The sequence below is a fragment of the Molothrus aeneus genome, chromosome 6, assembly GCF_037042795.1.
Source record: "Molothrus aeneus isolate 106 chromosome 6, BPBGC_Maene_1.0, whole genome shotgun sequence".
NCBI classification, from domain to species: Eukaryota; Metazoa; Chordata; class Aves; order Passeriformes; family Icteridae; genus Molothrus; species Molothrus aeneus.
In genome coordinates this window covers 42,847,256-42,868,255 of record NC_089651.1, presented here as the reverse complement: position 1 = coordinate 42,868,255, position 21,000 = coordinate 42,847,256, and the positions used below count along the sequence as shown (strand labels likewise).

The window sequence follows — 21,000 nt, the reverse complement described above, 5'->3', positions numbered from 1 at the left end:
TAAGACCTCTTAACCATCTTCTGTTCCAGGGCATGATGAGGGCCCTTCAGCATCTCCTGCCTTAGTCCACAAAGCCTACGTGTAAGTGCAGTATAATGTCATGTTTTCAGAATCCCTACAAAGGAGGAGGAGGGTGCCCAAGGGAAGGGCATAATATCCAACTAATTTTGTGTCTCACTGTCCAATTTTAACAGCAACCCAGAAACCATTTGATTACCAAGTGGTTTTAGAGTGCAGATGCCTGGCATCTGTTAGAAAAACAATACAGATTATGCTGCTATTACTCATCAGGCTTCCCAAACAGCCTGGGAGGGTGAGTTTGGTTCATATTAACACATAAGCATAGGGCTTCTACTCAAACCAAGCTTCTCTTTCTAAGGAAGTTTTTTGGTACAGGTTTTCCTGTAATGTGAACATGAATACTTTATTTATCCCACAAGAAAGGAAGCAAAAGGGCATTTATGTTAGTAAACCAAAATGGTTATGCTAGTGATGTGAAATTTATCTTTGGTTGCTTGTGCTGTTTTCAGAATCCGAACACCAATAGCAGGGCAGGGTGTGCTTTACTTTGACTATAGCTGACCTGTTGCAGATGATGTCATTTAGAACCAATACCTACTCTATTAAAAAACTCACATCTCTCTTTGTTGGAGAGAGAGGAGACTACCAAAGGTCACCTAAAGCCATTAAATTGCTCAGAGAAAGTTCCAAGTGTTCATAACTAAGGCTCCATCTCAACTTTACAGCTTTTGTTTCTTTTGAATTATCTTGGATGTAATGAATGATGGTTGTGGAGCCCCTGGAGCAGTACTACTGCAGTTCCTTTCTATCCCTATTGCACTGTCTGAGATGGCCATTTAGGACATCCCTCTCACAGTTAGTGATGGAGCTAAAACCCCCCAAACCTGCATCAGACAGTGTGTCATGGGATAGGTCAGGCAAGGAGAACAATGAAGTTGAATGCAAAAGAAATAGTATTAACTTCTTTTATAGGAAAAAAAATTTAAAATTTCCCAAAAAATACTTGTTGAGCCTCTTCCAATTTCAAACAAAACATTTTATTCCCATGCTTTGCATTATTTCTGAAGTATTCTAGAGAACATACATACTAAATGCCAGAAATAATACAACTTGCTGAGACAGATTTAAAATACCAAGTACTACATAAAGGTGTGCACAAACCCAAAAATGGCTCAAGGAATTGATCAGAGCAGGAATGGAAGAGAATACCTATAGTATACAAACATTTACAAGAAAAGGTCTGGCAAATAAATTATTTAAATTGTATTTGCCTGGACCTTCCCAAGAGCTTCTAAAGTGTTTTTTACCAAGTTAAACACAAGAGGGACTATGCAAGACAAACTGGAAATATCAAACTTCATTGATAAAGGCAGTATCTCAGAATTCTTTTAACAGGCATAATGTATATGCAATAATGAGAGACAGAAAAGTTCAATAATGTGTAAATATATCTGTCATCCATTAGTAACAGCAAATAGCTGCATTAGTTTACAAACAACCTATACCAGTCCAACATACCACATCTTTGCAAGTCCTACTAGTTTCTGTGAAAGAAATATTCATGTTACTTTTAAAAGCACTTTTAACATAAATTTTGATTAGTCTTTCTTTCTGAAAAAGAATATGATTTAAGCTTGGGTTTTCTTTTCCACTGGTACACTAGTGTCTGTGAAGTCTGTAGGATAAATGTCCATTAGAGCTTGATTGTCTTTGCTGCTGCTGAGATACTAAATAAAGGCACTCACTCACTGTTTCTCCCTTTAAGGGTTATTCCAGTATCAGGAGGGTGGCAGAACCTGGCAGGGGGGGTTGCATCTGGAAAATGCCATGTTTGTATGGGACTCTAGGACATGAACAGAGCATTACAAATGCAGCTGTTTCAAGAGTAAGGAACTTGGCTGATCTTCACACTTAAGAAACTGTCTTTGTTTCTGATGTAACACTGGGCAACTCCAGATTACAGAAGAGGAGGTAATGAATTATTTGCATGGATTTCAGCAGTTCTGCTTTCAGAGTTTGCTGAGAATCAACATAAAATGGAAAAATGCCTCTCCCACAAATAAACAGCTAAATTAGTCTGTAATACAATACTGTAGATTTTTTTAGTGGCATTAACAATGATAGATTATTTATTTTCTATAAGGCCATCTCATGGAATTCATGAATCTAGACCCTTGCTTCTGCTCATTGAAGCAGCCTTCATTTATAATCAGAAATACAGAATCAAATTGAGTTTTAAATACTTGGAAATATAAATAGAGTATGTACATGGCATTTGCAATCACTCAGTTTCCAGCTGTAGTAGCCAGCAGTTCAGAGGGCTATACCATTATGTTTTTTTGGATACCAATAGCCCACATTATATAATCCCTGACTATTGTCTGATCAATTTAATTTAGTTCCTCAAAGACTGTAATTCCATGAAAACCAGCACAGATATTACAAAACTAATTTAAAAATACCTACCTGAAGGCAAATATTCACAATATTTTCCATTCTTATGCCAAGGCTTTCACATAGCTGAGTGAAATGATCCATGGTAACCTTGGTAGCAGTTCTGCAGAGCCAGTCTGTGGAGCTGGCTGGGACCAGGTGTGATCCTGCCAGCAAAGCCAGGCACTCAGGCCACTCAGGTGTTAACAATGCAGCTGGTGCAGAGCAGCTCCTGCCCCGAGTCCTGGTGTCTGCAGGAGGTGGAGGGCCAGGCCTCTGTTAATTTGTTTGTGGTGTAAGAATGAGCCAAGCAGAGCCAAGCTTGCCCTTGGGCTGGCCGCATCTAGCAGCAGGTAGGGCAGAAGGATGCTTTAGTCCTTTAGAGTGGGGGTTGTTCCTTGGGTGTCAGCATGGATTTCCTTAAGCACACTGTGGAGAGCATATGTCCCAGCTACAGCAGGCTGTGGTCACCCAGAGGAGATAACTATGGGATTCTTGTGCTGCAAACATTACAAAGGCCAGGTACAGAGCTCACTACAAGATAGATGTTCTTAAAACATGCTGAGGAGCTAGAAGTCAGCCTTCAATGCAGTAAACTGTATGGCATGAAGGAACCTGAAGGTGTGATCCACTCCCTTGGTCTAAGTTGAGGTTAGAGGCAGCTCAACATAGAAAGGGCTAAAAGGAAAGTTCTACCCTGTGAGAGAGATATAAGTAGGGACAGCAGAAGTAAGAAAGCAGGAATTGCAGGGTGTTCAGAGCAATAAATATGCTCAGATAAAACAGCACTGAAATATGGTAACAACTGGATCAGTCATCCAAAAAAACCCAAATAACCATCATTAACTTGACTGGGTAGCCTGGTCTTCAAAATAAATTCAAATAAAACAGCTCCTAAATAGATTTATCCAAAAGTGACAGAGTGATAGTAATGGACACATATGCCCTAATTTTTCTTACCTGTTACCTTATGAGCAAAAAAATTCAGTGATAATTTGCCTTTTACCACTATAAAGGCAGTATAAAGAAGAAGCTTGTTTTCCCACCTCACCAAACTAAACCAAGAGCAGTAAACAAAAGACTAGATTTGTTTCAGGTCAGGCTGACAGAATGAGAAGAAACCTGTTCCATTTTAGGTGTGGTGGAAGTTTTAGAAATTTGCTGTTAGGAAAATACCCAACTTTTTGACATGTAGGTGTTTGAGAGCTTCAACCTTGAAATTTTTTTTAATTAATATTATTGTAATTATCCAACTTTGTCCATTTTTTTTAGTCATATAAGTATCCCCAAGTCTTACTGTTGCGCTTCTTCCTTTTTTTTTTTGAAGATGAAGGGTGTATTTTTTATTAGCCCAGTTAATTTTCCTATTCAGGTAGAGCATTGACATCTACTTTTAAAATTATCATCAGGACCATGTGTTTTGCCCTGCACTGATAAGAGGTTCAAATAAGTGGTTTGTCTGAAAGAAGACCACTCCAGAGGTACTTTTAGCTATAGTAAAGCATAACCTAGGGGAAAAGGATATGGACAATATTATCTTTTCACTTGATTCACATATGCACAATCACCTCTTGCCCAGGTTTTGGCTGTGATACTTTGAGATGTTAGAGCTCAGTTTGCTTGCATTTTTCCATGGGAATTTGGTTCTGCATTGTCACAGCAGGCAGGTAATCATTGACTGGGTCTTGAATGCTTGTAAGAACCTGACCTATCCCTCGGCTGATTCTCTGCCCATAAGACCCACTGCTGTTTTTGGCTGAGACTGTCTGACCTCTGTAGACTTGAGCCTGATGCTCACATATGCCAAACTTGCTTAGCAGGATGAACACATCTCTGCGGAAAGCTTTGGTGAAAATAGCGTAAAGAAAGGGGTTGGCACAAGAATTGAGCGGGTAGAAAAGTACCAGCAAAATCTTGGAATTGGAGACAGTTATCAATGGTTTGTTCATAATGGCAGATAAAGCATGGAAGGAGATGGGAGCCATGCACAGAAAGTCTGTGAAAATCAACACAGCCATCCTCTTGGCAATTTTGGTGTCTTTGTCCCCCGACTTGTACTGGGGATTTCGCACAGTTACGTAGATTTTTATGTAGCAGGCACAAATGATGACAAAAGCAATAATGTTACATATTAAAACGAAGACAATGTAAGCTTCAGCCACTGGTGTTTCCGTGTCCATAGGCAAGCAGATGCTGACTTTGCTGTAGCTGCTGACACCAAGCAGTGGCAGAAGGGCGAGCAGGATGCAGGAGAGCCACCCTGCCAGCATGACGAGCACGGCGTGCCGCAGGCGAATCTTGCGGTCGGGCCGCATGGCAAAGGTGATGGCGTACCAGCGCTCCAGGGTGATCACGGTCAGGGTGTACACAGAGAGCTCGCTGGCAAAGACCGTGAAAAACCCGGCTGTGTTGCAGCCGGGCCCGGTCTGCCACTCTATGGCATGGTTGTAGTACTCTGACCTGGTGTAGAGATCCACTGATGCGATCAGGAGGAGGTATAACCCCATGCAAAAGTCAGCAAAGGCCAAGTTACACATCAAAAAGCGAGGTACAGTCAGTTTGTAGTGACTGGTGAGAAGGATGAAAAGGACAAAAATGTTGCCTAGGATGGCAAGCAGGTTCACAAACCACACCACAATCCTCAGAAACTGATATCCCATTATATCCTCACAGGGATTAAACTCATCAGGCTCTGGCGTGCATATTACGTCTTCATTGCCTCCACAGACAGGATAGTCATAATGACTGTCAAAGGTCTGCACATCTTCCATTTGAGGGTTCTTGAGCTCTTTGCCAAAGCCAAGATTTCCTTCTCCATGCTCCTCCAGAAAAATGTAATAATGGGGATTTTCATGAAAACTTGTCAACTTGGTGTTTGTGTCATACACAGCATTGGTGTGGTCTGCATATTCTGCATAATCTTTGTAAAATGGGTCTCTGAGAGTCTTGACTGATCTCTTATGAAAGCTGTGGCTGCTCTGGTTACACATCAGGTACTCCAGGATCCTGAAAGAGTAGAGGGGGAAATCACTGCTGGCATTTACAGTCTGACTGGTGCACAGATTGTGAACAAAGGGAATGCTTCAAAAGCAAATCATCCTGGATGAAAATGTAGCTATAAAAATGTGATTGAATGTATTTTTGTTAACTGACCATAAAACACACTATACTCTTCTGGGCTATTTTTATTTAACTGTATTTTTAATTTTATCCCCAGTAGTGATTTTACTTGTTTGACATCCATAATCCATCTTCTTTTTTGAGATCTACATTCTTAGTAAGAAGACATTTATTTACTCTTTATAACTTCTTGTATAATACATACAATATTACTTTCTTTTTCACTGTTGCTCACTATCCGATTTTTCCCAGAACTTCCATCAGTCTAATTTCTGCTCAGTAGCTTCTTTACAGCTAACTAGCAGTGCAGCAATTTGAAATTCTGTACCTCATGGTGTGATGCAGCAGTATTTGCAGTCAAAAAATTTTCAGTAGTTAACAGCTTTCCAGTTAGAAAACATGAGACTTGAGGCTATAACCTCTCCAACACTTTTTTTCCAGGCCTTGCTGTAGCACATTACCCTTTTTGTTTTTCTTTCACTTTAATTCTGGGCTCAACCAGAGGAGGAACTGCTGCAAAAGGCCTTATAAAAAAATTCTTCTTCCATTTTGCAATTGTAACCTGTTTCAAAGAACATTGTCTATACCTAGAAAAAAATTGTTACATAAGTGCCAGTCGATGTATTTTTATAAACCATGATTTTACTGATATATTTAAAAGAATAAATGCCAGTTAGTGAAACTCACCCACTTTTTTTTTTCCAGCTCTTGAAAGCACAGCAGTGACTTGGGTATGATAGGTCAGCTCGCATTAGCTGAAGAAATGCCTTTACAGCTGGTAATTTCTTTAAAGTCCACGTATTTTTGGCCATTAGTTCTTTTAGGCTTTCCAATCCTTTGGCTGGAAGGTTGGCAACAGCTGTTCTGGAGACGTCCCTAAGAAAGAAAAAGATAGCTAGATCAGATTTTTTTCAGATTGTTACTGTTCTTCAGGAGTTTCACAGAATTCTACAATAAAAATCAAATCCTGAGGAGGTGGGGGTTTCATATTGCCTTGCTAAGTTCTGATACAGTTCAAATTCAAGAAGGCTTTTCATTTCTCTATGATTTTCACTGTCTTTTAAAGCTCTTGTCTTTAATGTCTTTTAGCACAGAATATGTATTATAAAGAAATATAATGAATTTTAAAATTACACCTTTAAAGCCAACCAGATACAAATACATATACAACCACACAGTTTTAAAAATCCTTTAAAGAAATCACATCTTCCATTGGAAGAGTTATATTCCCCTAGACTTTCTTAGATTAATTTTAACCTATTGGCACACTTTAATAGAAAGCATTGCAATTCCTAAAAGAATATTCTCTATGTACTGAAATTCAAATCTTCTATTGTAGTCCATCCTGAATCTCTCAAAAAACTGAGTATTGTCCTTGTTGCTTTCTACTTGTCTGCTGAGGTGGACTCATGAGAGAGATGATGCACAGTTGATGGGGAGGTGGCTTTCCTTTCAGACTGCCGGTGAGTGTCACCTGGTCCTGCTAGTGTTTTCTACTCAGTTTCTGCTTTGTCCCAAAACCTCTTCTAGTGACACTTGAAGTTAAGATGTTTTTAGAATTACAGTCTGTGAAGAAGTAAAGCTGTAAAAAGAGTTCTAGGGTAGGAACGTTGTTTGAGCATTGTGTTATCGTGAACACTCTTATAATAAATAAATCTAGTTTTTCTACACTTTCTTATCCCTCTAGAAGTCTTGCTCACGGTCTGGTTTCTTGAACCCAAAAGGAAATTGGAACCAATTTTATGCTTTAAACAACTTTTAAATGTCTACAATATTTGGGTTTGCTCTGTTGTTTCTTTTTTCTTTTTGGTTTGTTTTTAAATTGAGTTAGAAAATGCTGCTCCTTTTTGTAGGAGAACTTTTTCTCTTCTAAAAGCTCCCTTGCTATCATATGTTCTTTAATACATCACAACTAATTAATTTCAACTACATGAAATTTTTTTTTGTTCTTCTGGAGTCCTTTTTCTTAGGTATTTCTACCAACAGCCTGAAATGGCTCTTAGAAGAGTCTGAATATTGTCTGCTATCATTTTACATTCTAAAGGATCACAGAGTAGTTGAGTTTCCAAATCATCCAATTTGACCTCCTTGATCAAACCAGGGTCACCTGGAGCAGGTTGCTCAGAGCTGTCCCCCATTGACTTCTCAGCATCTCCAGGTCAGGAGACTCCACAGCCTCCTTAGTATTGTGTTGTGGCATTTGAGCACTCCCACAAAAAAGAAATTTTTTCAGACGTATGATGAGGTCGCCTCTCAGTCATTTCTTCTCAAGGCTGAACAGGCCCAGCTCCCTGAGCCTTTCCTCATGAGTGAAGTGGTCCAGCCCCTTAATCATCTTTGTTGCTCTCCACTGGACCTGTGTCAGGAGCTCCAAGTCTCTCTTGGCCTGAGGAGCCCAGAGCTGGACACAGCACTCCAGCTGTGGCCTCACCAGGGCTGAGCAGAGGGGCAGGATCACCTCCCTTGACCTGCTGGCAGTGCTCTTCCTTCTTCTGCAGCAAAACATCTTGGTAAATTAGATCTTGGGATAGATCTGACCAAGACAAGGCTGGCTTTTCAGCAACCCTCATGGGTCTCCATCAAGTTCTTATGGCTATGGCAGCTATCTGCAGGTTAAACACTCTGTGATGAGAGAAGCTAAGACTTTTTGAAAGGGAAATTACAAATTGTTGAGATTCCTTTGAATATGTACTGGCACAAGGTTATGGAGAAAGATGATCCTGCTTGTGCAACAAGTTGGGAATTCTGACAAGCCTTGACAAAATCAGATATCAAGGGCTGTTGAGGTAATGAATCTGTTATGTGACAAGGGGAATGTCTCTCCTGGATTAATTGAAAAATAAAAGAGTGGGGCAAAAGCCTGAGAACAGATGACAAGATTTTATGTGAGAGGAAGAATGGAAGGTTAATTGGTATCTGAATATACAGATCATTGCAGCAGGTCCCACAGAGGTGAGGCTGGCTCTGGTACTACTGAAATACTTATAAACAGTCTGGGAAGGAAGTGAGAGGAGCTGCAACAAAGCTTGTTTCTGGTACAAAGTAATACATGGTAGTGAAAGTTAAACCTGATTGTCTAAAGAAGCAGAAGGCTTCTGCAATAGCAGCAAAATAATATGCTTCGAAATTAATGAATATAAAGTACATTTAGGAAAAAAGCAATTTCAACCTTACATGGATGACAGTGGGGTTTAATTTAGCTAGCACTCTGGAAAGTTCTTGGAGTCCTCTGCAAATGTCAGGTCAATGCTTTTAGTAATGTTGAAGGAAAATGGAATGCTGAGAATTCTTGGGAAAGAAATAGAAGATGGAGCAAGAAAACTTCACTTTGTAAATCTAGTCTGACTGTAACTTAAATATTATCTGCAGTTCTAAAAATAGTATATGCAGTCATAATAAGAGCATAGAAAGCTGCAACTAAGATGATAAAAGTATCAAGTTGTTTATATATGAAGTAATAAGGTGCAGATAAGGACTTTTCTCTTGGGAAAAGCTACATCTGGAAATAGCAGTAGTAGACTACAGTACCATGCAGATTGTGAAGAAGGTGATGGGTAATGATTATTCACTCTTGTGAGATCAGTTTTGGAACTCAGTGGAGTTCCAAAGAATGGAGTTCCAAACACACTTAAGAATGTGGGGCAAGAGAGTTAAAAATAAGAGAAGGCATAATTTTTTACATAACTGCATAATTGTGAAAATCAGTGCTGTGGTTCATCATGTAGGCCAAAAAGCTAAGTAACAAGAAGAATGTACCTTTTTGGTTTGGTTTTATTCACAGATGTGTAACATTCCCATCAGAAGTGTCTGGGTCAGCAAGAACACCCTGGGGGACAAGGGCTCATGGTTTGGAAACAGCTGCTGAGAGGAGCTTCTCTGGATGTACAGGGAATGGAGCTGCAGCTCCTGGAGAGCTGTGAACAAAAGGGAGTAGCGGGGCTCCAGTTGTGGAAGCAATTTCCCAGGGAGCAGAGGGGAACATGCAAAGTCTGTGGCAACTCAGAGTGTTTCCAAGTGATGTTAAAAAGTGTCAAAGAAACATCTGTTCAGTGAAAAGAAAGGGCTTGGAAGAATTAGTTGTAATACTGTAATTTCTGTTCTATCTTACCAAATCCTGTGAATTTTTTAATGTATCTGCCCATGGGTGTATATTTAAGCAGACAGGTATTGTAGGTTTTGTTTTTAAACACTCTGTTTTATACTGGGGAGCGTGGAGGGAAGTTACAGGAACAGATGCCTTGAAGTTCTTGTTGATTTAGGATTAATTCTGGTGCAGGGCTAGCAATAGATACTTTGTCTCATCCATGGGCCATATTTAACACAATGGTTCAGAAGTTGGAAGTTTCCAAAATCCCAGTTTGGGAAGTCCCTAAACTGCTGGTATGTGGTGTCTGCCAGCAAGAAGTCTCTCTATACCAGTGCTATTGCAAATCAGAAAGCTTCCTGGGAGTCTGGTGATAATTTGTCTCCCAATGGAAGATAATTTTTTAGTTATTCTACCTAGGTCCACACTTTGTTGTGTGTGTGTCAGCTGGCCAAGAGGAAAGTGTGGGATTCTCAGGGATTTTTTTTTTACCTTACAAATCTAGTCTTGATGATGATCTAATCAGATTCACAATCTACTTCAAGCAGCATAGCAGCTGTCTTCAAACTAGATTGAAAATATTTATAAATAATTACTAATCCTCAGAGCCACGTGAATCTGAGTAGTTGGAGTTGTCCAGACTATAGTATCTGTGCCTGTATAGAGAAGACACATTTTCCTGAATGATCTTTGTGTGCCAGTGTATAGAATCATTAAGGTTGGAAAAGACCTTTAAGATCATCAGTCCAACCATCAATCCAACCATCAATCTAGCACTGTTCCAATGCTTTACAAGCCCTTCTGTGAAAAATCTTTCCCTAATATCCAATCTAAACCTCCCCCAACACAACTTGAGGCAATTTCCTCTTGTCCTGTTGCTTCTTACCAAGCCCTGATCAGCCAAGTATGGTCAGTCCCAGTCAGTCAAGGATGATCAGTCCTGATTTTGGTCTGCTGAAAAAAATGGGAACTGACTGCAGTTATGTCTGTCTCATTAACATCCAATCACATTGATAACTAAGATGATGTTTAAACCCAACTGTGCTTGGAACCTTCAGCTTTGCTCTCCTGCAGAAAGGCAGCAAAGAAGCCACCACTGAATATACCTGGGGAAAGTCAGCACGTAAGGGGTTTTTGTTAAAATAAGTCCTGCCTTGCAAACTTGTCTGAGCATTGTGCTTAAGATCTGCTCAAAGTCTCCTGGGACTTCTACAAGGCCTTTGACAAAAGCTCACAAGGCTGAGATAGAACCAGGCAGACACACTCTTGTGGAAGGTGTCAAATGCTCAGGATTATGGAAAAGGCGAGCAACATTGTCAGCTCACCTAGAGCCAGACCAGACTTGAGCTTTTAAGTAGCCATGGTCTGCAGCCCACTCAGGTACTGCAAGTGCTTGAGTAGAGTTCTACACTGTGAGGTGGAGCAGCAACCAAAGTGCTCTCAACCAGTCTCAACACTTTGGCTTGGCAGTGGTTTTGTTTTGTCCTCACGTATTTTCTTGTATTTCTAGGCTGTTGCTTATCTCAGCTGAAATATACACATTATATTGAATGTTAAGGAGACATTGGAGAGGTTCAGATAAATGTGGGAATAAAACATAGCTTATGAATTCACAGATGTTTTTTTCTGAACCAACTGTATATTATAGAAGTGTTAAACAGATATTCAGTTGCTCAGATTTTTTTTTCTTTTTTCGTGGGTTATTATATTTCAGTCTTATTCTTTGCTGGTTTTATGAAGTCAGTATTTCAGAACTAGATCGACGTATATTAGCTTTTGTCAATAATCCTTTTCATTGCTGGAAGCATGCAATTGTCGTATGAAATCCAGTAATAGCAATAACTTAAAAGACAGGTAGTTAAGAAAATGAGATTGAATGCATCATAGTACAATTGAGAATTTTTACCTAATCATATACAAATTTCTGACAACTGGAATAGGTAAAGCATAAAATATATAATAGATGGACTTAAACTACACATACTATTTTCACTCTACTGAAAGATTTTTTAAAATCTAAAATAGGCATTGTTTGATTAGCAAAATACAGAGTGCTCCTCTTGCTCAAAGACTTGGTTATGTCCCACGGGAGGAACCATTCCTAGATTGGGAAATGATTCTTCAAAGAGCAATTCTGCATTCTACAGATAATTAACTGCTCACATGTACCTTGGGTGACTGTAATATTTTGAATTTGGACTCTGTTCAAAAGCTAATTGAATAATGAGCCTGATTGTGTTTTTGCTGTACTCTGTTGAACTTTTGCTCTCGACAGCAGCTCTTGTTGCATTTAGTAAATCAGGTCCACCAAAATGAATCCTTGCCAAGGTTTCATTTTGAGGTGAAGAGCAATGTACTGTCATCATTGTCTTAAAATAGTCTTCTAAAGGGAGCAATCATTGTACATCCATATACATCTGAATATACAACAGTGACAAAGGAACCAGAATTGCTGCCATCTGTTTTCCTCTATTCAGTGAGCACAATCCCTGCTTCCTCTGCTGTTGTAAACTGCAAATTTGAAAAAAAAAAATTACCTCGCTTTTCAATACTTGAATATGTTTAATTAGGTAGTCTGAGAGCATGGCCAAACTCACGCAACATACATATAGTCAGGCACAATTCTTTGTAGTTAAATCTTTCTCATTAAAGTTTCTTTAAAGCCAAAATGGAATATTACCCAATTAGGGTGGATCCATGGTCTGTATTTCAGCCTTTAAGTTGCTGTTGCTGCTGAAATCCTGATCAGAAAAAAAGCATGATCTCTGAGGCACACATTGCAACTACCATAAATTCCTGTCTCACCTGAAGAGTGCATATAGGGAACTCCAGACAATAAATTCTGTCAGCTTGGTAGGGTGGCAAGACAGAATTTCTCTTTAGAGCTCCATAAATGCTCCCTTTTTGAATGGTTTTTTTTTTTTTTTTGGTGCATACTGCTGCCACTAGAAGCAATTTCATTCATTGTCCCAGAAAAAAAAGCAATATTCTCACAACAGTTTTCCATAGAGTTAATTTTCAAGATGAAACAGCTTGGAAGTAAAACAACAGCAGGGTGCCTGAACAAAAAATTACTTAACAAACTATTCCTTATAACGAGCTAAGTTGTTTACACTGCCCAAGGGAAAATGGAAGGGCTGTATTGGTCAGATTTTTCAGACTGTTTCACTAGTTAACAAATCTGTGGTCTCTCTGTAAGTCAGTCATTGGTCATGATGGTATAGTGGGGGTGTATACTAAAGCACCAATTGCAAGGACATTTTTGTTGCCTGTGGGAGATGTTAATGGCCATTGACATGACACAACCACAAATACTAGGTTTTCACTCAGTTCTCATCTTTTGACTTCAGCCCTCTTAAGGTAATGCATATGTGGGAATGTCAGAAACTCTTTTGTTCCTGTTAAAACAATTCTAGTTCCTGAAGGTCAGCTAAAAGACCTGTCCAGGTGGAAGGATTCCATTTTAAATTGTTGCTCATTTTATGGCAAACCTTTTCCACATCACACTTGCAGAATAATTCCTGATTATCTGTGGGTAACACAAGCCCCTAAGCTGCTATTAAAATGACATTAAAATATAATTAAAAGCTAATAACTTGACTGGGTGGACATTTGCCAAGACTGCCATTGCCAGGTAATCATTGGCTGGGAATCAGTGGGCTGGTGGTGAGCAATTGTTTTTGTTACATCACTTGTTGTTCTTGGGTTTGGTTTGTTTTCTTGACCCTCTGATTTTTTTTCAACATCCCTTTTTTAATTATTAAAACATTATCTCAACCCATGATTTTTCTCATTTTTACCCTTCCAATTCTTTCCCTCATCCCATTGGGTGCACGGGCAAATCTGGGGCTGTGTGGAGCTGAGGTGCAGGCCAGTGTTAAACTGTGACACCATCCTAGGAGCTTTATCTTAGGACTTACATAACAAGGTACCATGATGTGAAATACTCTGGCTTTTTCAATCCACTGTTGATTTACTGTGCTTATATGCCATTTCTGGCCCTCTGCCTTTGAGAAGCAGTACCTCTCTCTGTAATGACACTATAGTAAGTACCACATCTCTCTTTAATTATAAGTACTGCTAGGACTCTTATTAGCCATGAAGGTGTATCATTCTAAGAGAAGATGGATAGCTGGCTGTTTAGACTTCAAGTATAAAACATGTCCTCAGATCAAGGATCTGTGTAGCTGGGATAGCACAGTAGTTATGGAGGACTAGAAAAAAATTCAAGTCATTTGAGATATCTAACTTGAAAACAGGGTAAAAAGGAAGTTCTTTACTTTTTAGGAGTTCTTTTATTTTTTTAGATATGCACATCCTAGGAAAGCATCTCTAGCCCCTAAACCAAGAGGTTTTGTGTAACTGTTACATCTCCAAGCTAGCCTTTGCTCAGGAAGCTTAACTGGCTCTTACAGCTTACAATTAACCACCCACAACCTTTTGCAGCATATTATTACTTGTTCACCTGTCTAGCATAACAACAACAACAACACTGATGCTTTACATATCCACAATAATCAAGAGCCAAAAATCTGTGCTTCTGCAGGCTCTCACCTGTAAAGAGTCCTTTTGTATTACAATTGTACAGCCTTTAGACAAGATGTAATACAGAATCTTGCATAAGAGTAATTGGTAGGAACAGTACATGTAATGTAGGATGCAAGCATTTCATAAATCAGTTCCATAAAACACAGGCTTTGTTGCTGGTATTATTTTTGTAAACATGCCATTCCTGTCCCTGCTGCTCTGATGCTAATGGTTGTAAAGAAATTGTAAGCTAAAACAGTATTATTTTTGAAGCTTTCTCTAGTTCATTTTCACCTACTTACAGTAGAGTTGGTCCACTGTGCACTCCCAGAAATGCATCATCATTGATAACTTTGAGGTATTTGTTCTTGTGCAAATAGCTGCAGAAACAAACAAAATACAGTGATTTGGAAGTAGTTATCCATAGGTTACTGAAGATCTTGATTTTACTTGCCTGCACAGATGTACAAAAGCAATATGTATAATGGCCATCCATTCCCAACCACATACTGAAACATAATCAGTTACTTCATTTTCTGTGTACCCAAGAAACAAAATACAGGTTTTCCATTTTTAAAAGCAATTAAATTCCTCAACAAATACTTTATTTTTGCTAATTTATTTATTATCTTTGTTCCAAATTTTTTCTCTCACTGTCATACACATAAGAGCACGTGCATATACACTGTCTCCAAGTACATATGTAGGAGGATGAGGTCAAATAGTTTTGTTTTCGTTCATCGGAATGGGGTATGGGGAATTACAGATGGAACACATCATGAGCAAACAGGAAGACAATTTCCTCCATGTTGTGAAGTCAATAACATTTTTAAATGCTTTAAAATCTCCATAGTCAAGTGGAAGTTTCTATATACAGGCCAAAAGTTAAGACTCAAGTTTTGTTATAAGAACAGTAAGGAAAGAATGGGATGTTCGGTACCCCGTTATAAACATTCACAAGTTAGCTTGGGATGTAGCTAGTAAGATAAAAAGGGCAATAGGAAGATGGTCACAATAGGTATCAGAGCATGTCTGTGAAGTTCAGAGTCACAAAACATTCTGAGCTGGAAGGGACCCACAAGGATCATCAGAATCCAACTTCTGGCCCTGCAAAGAACAGCCCCAAGAGCCACACCATGTGCCTGTTGTCTAAACTCTTCTGGAACTCTGTCAGGTTTGGTGCTGTGACCACTTCCCTGAGGAGCCTGTTCCAGTGCCCAGCCACCCTCTGGGTGAAGTACCTTTTTCTAATATACAACCTAAACTTGTATGACAAAACTTCAGGCCATTCCCTCCTGTCCTGTCACTGGTACCTCAGAGAAGAAATCAGTGTCTTTCTCTTCTCTTTCCCTCATGAGGAAGTTGTGACTGCAGTGAGGTCTCCCCTCAGTCTCCTCCAGGCTGAACACACCAAGTGACCTCAGCCGCTCCTCATACATCCCCTCAAGGTCCTTCACCATCCAGCCCTCCTTAGGACACTCTCTAATTGTTTAATATCTTTTCTTATATTGTGACCAAAACTGCTCACAGTGAGGCCACACGAGAGCAGAGCAGGACAATCCCTTCCCTTGCCCAGCTGGCAAGCTGTGCTGTGGAAAAAATTAAGTTAATATTCTAATCCTGTCCTGGTTGAAGTCATTGGCAAATTTTTCCTAACATTCACTGGATATAAGTTTATATTGATCACCATAGTAAGAAATGAGAAGTAAATGCACTTCATCTGGGTTACACAACAGAATGTCTTAGGGAGCCAAATAATGCTTCTGGCATGCTATTCATTGGACATTACTCATGCCTTAAGCCTTGTTTCTTACAGAGGAAAATAGTTTACATCACCTTCTTAGCTGTTGCTGTTTTAAATAAGCTTTCATTCCATATTAATATATGGCATTCTAGCATCACCTGGTGTTTATGTTTTCTGAGAACTGATTTTCATATTCTGTAAATGGCACATTATTGTTCTGATCATTTCCTTTAGTGTGCAAATTTCCTTATGATTTTGTCTGCAAAGTGAACACAAAAATTAAAACCAGAGCAACAGTTAAGAATTAATCCAAGATTTCAACATCTAGGTTGTAGTGTTGAAGGACACAAAAACCTGCTTAACCTAATAAAACCTGTCTGCTTTAGTAATTAGACACTATTATACAACCACTTAATTACTTGTCCAATTTCAAAATATTTTCCCCTGATGTTTGAGTGCCATAGTGACTAATAAACCTGAAATATAATAGCTGATAGTCTGATAAAAATCTTCAAAGTTACAAATAGAAACAGCTAGAGACTTTGGGAAGTACAGAACCATGTGTTACTAAGGAGGGGCTGCAGTGTTAGCTGCCAGTTTTCACATCAATGAGTCAAGCCCATCAGAATGTACAATTTCCTGATGCTAATTGGTTTCAGTTGCTTAGGCCCTTTTATTTTGATAGGTACTGCCTTTAGATGGAAAGAATAAGGCTTTGGTAAATAATAATTTGACAAAAAAAGCTCATGTAGAGTCAGTTCCTTCTGAAAGTGCCATTAATCCTGCCATTACTGATAGTTAAATGATACAGAATGTCATTTAAATTCCCTGTAGAAGAGAAAACTACAACAGTGGTATCAACATGTCTAAACAAATCTTAGAAGTTTTAGAAATCACATAGTTATGTGTAATATCTAGCCTCAGTGGGGACACTAGAATAATTGTAATTTTGGAGAGTTGGTGGATGGCAATCAGATAGACATGAATACCCCAGTGCAAACTGCTGGAAATCTGTAGCAGTAGTGCAGAATCTGGAGTAGGAGATGCTGATGTTTTTGTGGTGCTCTACGTAAATGAAGGCCCTTTTTCATGTTTTTCAATCCAATCAGAGCAGTAAAGCACTTATACTTGTGTCTAACAGTCTCTATGGGGGTCAGGGGTAAGAAGAAGAATATTGCATTAAGCCTCAAGCACACCAGAAAACTCCATGGCTGTAGGACCTTGTGAGGGCACAAAACACTAACAGGACATTTCAAGTGCTATGTAAAATATATGCATCCAGCTGGGTTATGAAATGAAGGTTAAAGAAAGGGAGAACAGGCAAAAAAAGATGCAAGTGAGCAGTACTAAGGATTCATCATATGATTTTTCCACACAATTGTTTATCTTAACTCTGATCTGTGCCAAGCATTATAAGTAAACTCTGAAAGTGTATACTAAAATAAATATATTCTTTTGGAGTTTATTTTTGTGATTAGATTTTGAGATTACACACTTTCCACTTCAGTAATTTAGATAGTTCTGTAAAAGCTGATCACAAATATATTTTGCCATTCACTGAAAATATCTTCTATAAACTCTTCTTTCCTCACCAATTACCTTACAGAAATAAACATTGGTGCAGCAGTACTACTTTGCAGGAGTGATGCAATTTGGGACTTAATGATGGGTTAAGATGGGGGATTCAAGTGTCAGATGAATGCTTTTCAGTAAAAGTATCACTCAGCCCTTCATTCCTGGTTCCTGACTTCCCTGCCCTTATAAAACTTACACAGCAGTACTGTGGATCCTTGTTGGATGACAAGATCACCTAGGTGGTGCTATTATTCAGTATGATAATGGAAACCCTTTATCCATGGTTTTTCACCTATACCTGTATTAATTTTTTTGGCCCTCTTTAATTACATAGGCATGTTAATACTGCAAGAGTGGTAGAAAGGCATAATGCATAGTAGAAGATAGCCTCCAAGATTCCCAAAATGTCTTCTGATTTATGGATGGAACATTAAGTCTTTGAATAATTTGCAAAAGTTTATTATTGTTTTTGATTGTTTTGCTTTGTTACGTACTTTTGTCCTTGAGATAGTTATTCAAAACACATTCAAATGTCCCTCACCCTTTTCCTATTAGTTTATTTTTGCTCCTATTTTTGTTAAATTCAAATGGTCTTGGATCAGACCCAGAGAAAAACAGGTACTTCCTTCACTATACAGTGGTAGATAAACAGGAGTTCAGATTAGAAATGTCAGAATAGAGAAAATAAAATATTTGCCTCTTACATTAACTTAATGCTGCTGCTAGAAACAACAAATCTCCAAGCTTGCACTTAGCAAAATTATACTTTATCCTGTCGTAAGGTAACCAAACTACTTCAGAAAATTAGTTTAGCAATTTCAGTGTAGTTTATCAAACAGATAAAGTCTTTACCACTCATGTTCAGCTCCCTTGTTTGCCTTGTACATCTAGAGTAGTGCTCTGCTCCAAGTAGATGTCATATGATTTAATTAGGAGAAAAGTGTTTGTTGTAATAAACCAGTTTTACTGCTGGTAGATAAACCCATGAACATAAGTCTAGTTTTGGTTATTCTGTTGGTTGCTTGTTTTATTGTCTTTTTAAATTTGATTGACTATTGCATCAGAGTCAGTCTCTGGTAGGATTCACTTAGGATCATAAATCATAAAACTTACCAGGTTGGAAGGGACCCATAAGCATGATGGGGTCCAACTCCCTAGTCCTTGACAATGAAAAACAAAATTGTGACCATGACCATCATCCAGATGTAATTTGAATTCTGTCTTGGTGCTGTGACCACTCCCCTGGGGAGCCTATTCCTGTGACTGACCACCCTCTTGGTGAAGAACCTTCACCTAATGTCCAATTGAACTTCCCCTAATGCAGGTTCATTCTGCCCTCTTGTCTCCTATCACTGGTCACCAGAGATAGATCAGCAGCCTCCACTGCCCCCATGAGCCAGCTGTGGGCTGCCACCAGATCTCCCCATCACGTTCCCCTTCTCCAGGCTGAACAAGCCAAGTTACCACAGCCACTCCTCATAATTCTTGCCCTCGAGGCCCCTTCACCATCTTGGCTTCTCTCCTTTGGACGCACTTAAGAGTTTGATATCTTGCTCATATTGTGGCACCCAAAACTGCCCCCGGGTGAGGCTGCCCCAGTGCAGAGCAGAGCAGGACAATCCCCTCCCTTGCCTGGCTGGTGATGCTGTGCCTGATGCACCCCAGGGCAGGGCTGGCCCTCCTGGCTGCCAGGGCACTGCTGGCTCGGGTTCAACTTGCCATCAACCAGGACCCCCAGTTCTACTTCTGTGGGGCTTCTCTCCAGCCTCCCACTTTGTATGTATAACCAGGATTACACCGTGCCAGATAGAGAGTCCAGCAATTGTTCTTGTTAAATTCAATATAGATGGTGATGGCCCAGCTCTCAAGTTTGTCCAGATCTCTCTGTAAAGTCCTCTACTCTCAGCCTTAAAAAATACTTATGTATCTTTAAAGAATACTAAATACATTTTTTTTTCTAAAAATAAGCAAACAGCATAGGGGCATAGAACATAAGTAAATAAAGGAAGTATAGAATGTAATCTTAAAGAGTTGCAGCTGAGCCAATTATTAAGGATTAGGAGCAGGCCTGATTTTAACAGGCCCCACCTGTAGCCAATAAGGAGAATGTTATAAAAGAGTGGATTGGTGGGAACTGGAGTGGTTGGTTACTGTGAGAAGAAGGAAGAGTCAGTGCCTAGAGGAGATGCCCACGAGAAACATCAAGGAGGTATGAAACTCTAGCAATATGGAACCCTTACAATGTAATGACAGTAGAACCTTGGCAATAAAATGACAACAAACAGTATCTACAGAGGCTAGTATGTGCTGTCTGCTTCTCTCCTTCCCAGTTCAATAAAGCAGATGTTTAGGACCCCAGATCTTCTAAAACTACATTTTCCTTTGATTTTTTAATAATAAGGAGAATTCCAAAGAACACAGAAGCAGTAGCACCTACATAGTATGAGAGAAGCATAAAGAAAAATTGCTACAAGATAGTGTCCAACCTGTGTTTTGTCAAAATGTAAGAAGTGGAAGAGCCAACACAGTTAATATAATGGCCAAGGCTTGGAAAGTTTCTGAGTATTGCTGTATGCAGCTTAGAGGGATTCAGTCAAGACACTGGCTTTATTTTTGCCATATTTTACATCTTGTGATTTCTGTGGGCACTAGTACAAGCACTATGTCATCATGGAAAACTTCCTTTTTCATGTGAAACTTCAAAGTAACTGAACTAGTGTGAATAAAAGCAGATCTATTCCAGATCTTTGGTTTAACTCAAACCTTTCAGACTTTAGGAAGTCTAGCTAGCTGCTAAGATAAAATAGGCAGTTTGGAAAGATTAGGACCATGCGAAGGATGCTCTTAAGGAATTCTTATAGAATTTAAGCCTAATTTAAAATAAAGCACTAAAAAGAATCATATCTATCCTCGTGTCTCTCTGGTTAATTTAAGAGCTCATAATGAAGAAACCTTTTTACTCATGAGAGTGACAGAGTTTTTGGTCAAACCTCTGTAGGACAAGAGTAAGCTCTACCAAAGTGAATGGAGTCTCTAGAATTGAGATTTATTCTCTCTTAATGATTGAGGCAGATGATTTTGGGTATGGTGTAAAAAGGATGTTCACTCACTAAAGATTATTTTTTCAGGAAATACAATAAGAAGCTGGGAAATATGAAAAGGTTGAATTCATGCTTTTGAGATGTGCATCTCATTTCCAGTGTAAGTGGCTGGTTCCTCTGAGTTGCTCCCAGCACCTTACACCACTCTCTTTTTGCAGGTAAGAGACACCTGTGAAAGAATTGCTACCATTATCAGCGCTACACTTACTAACACAAACAGTCTTGTAACAAAAGAGCATAATTATCTTCCAAATTGTCTTAGAAAAGGTACTGTACCTTCAAACCAGGACAAAACTCACAATGGAATTGCTTGCCATGATTTTATTTCTGAGCTATAAATATACATACTAAATGAAAGCACACTGCAAAAGACATTAAGCAATGATACTGTTATT

General features: G+C 39.1%; 1 protein-coding gene across 1 annotated transcript in view; it reads right to left on the bottom strand.

Annotated features, from left to right (window-relative positions):
• Positions 1-1,036: 1,036 nt before the first annotated feature.
• TSHR (thyroid stimulating hormone receptor) overlaps positions 1,037-21,000 on the bottom strand; it is a 47,673-nt gene continuing 27,709 nt past the window's right edge. The window contains exons 8-10 of the mRNA XM_066552731.1: positions 14,488-14,565; positions 6,262-6,450; positions 1,037-5,460 (exon numbers count right to left, since the gene is read on the bottom strand). Coding sequence (XP_066408828.1) covers positions 4,059-5,460; positions 6,262-6,450; positions 14,488-14,565 — 1,669 coding nt within the window. The 3' untranslated portion in view covers positions 1,037-4,058. The remainder of the gene's footprint in view (positions 5,461-6,261; positions 6,451-14,487; positions 14,566-21,000) is intronic.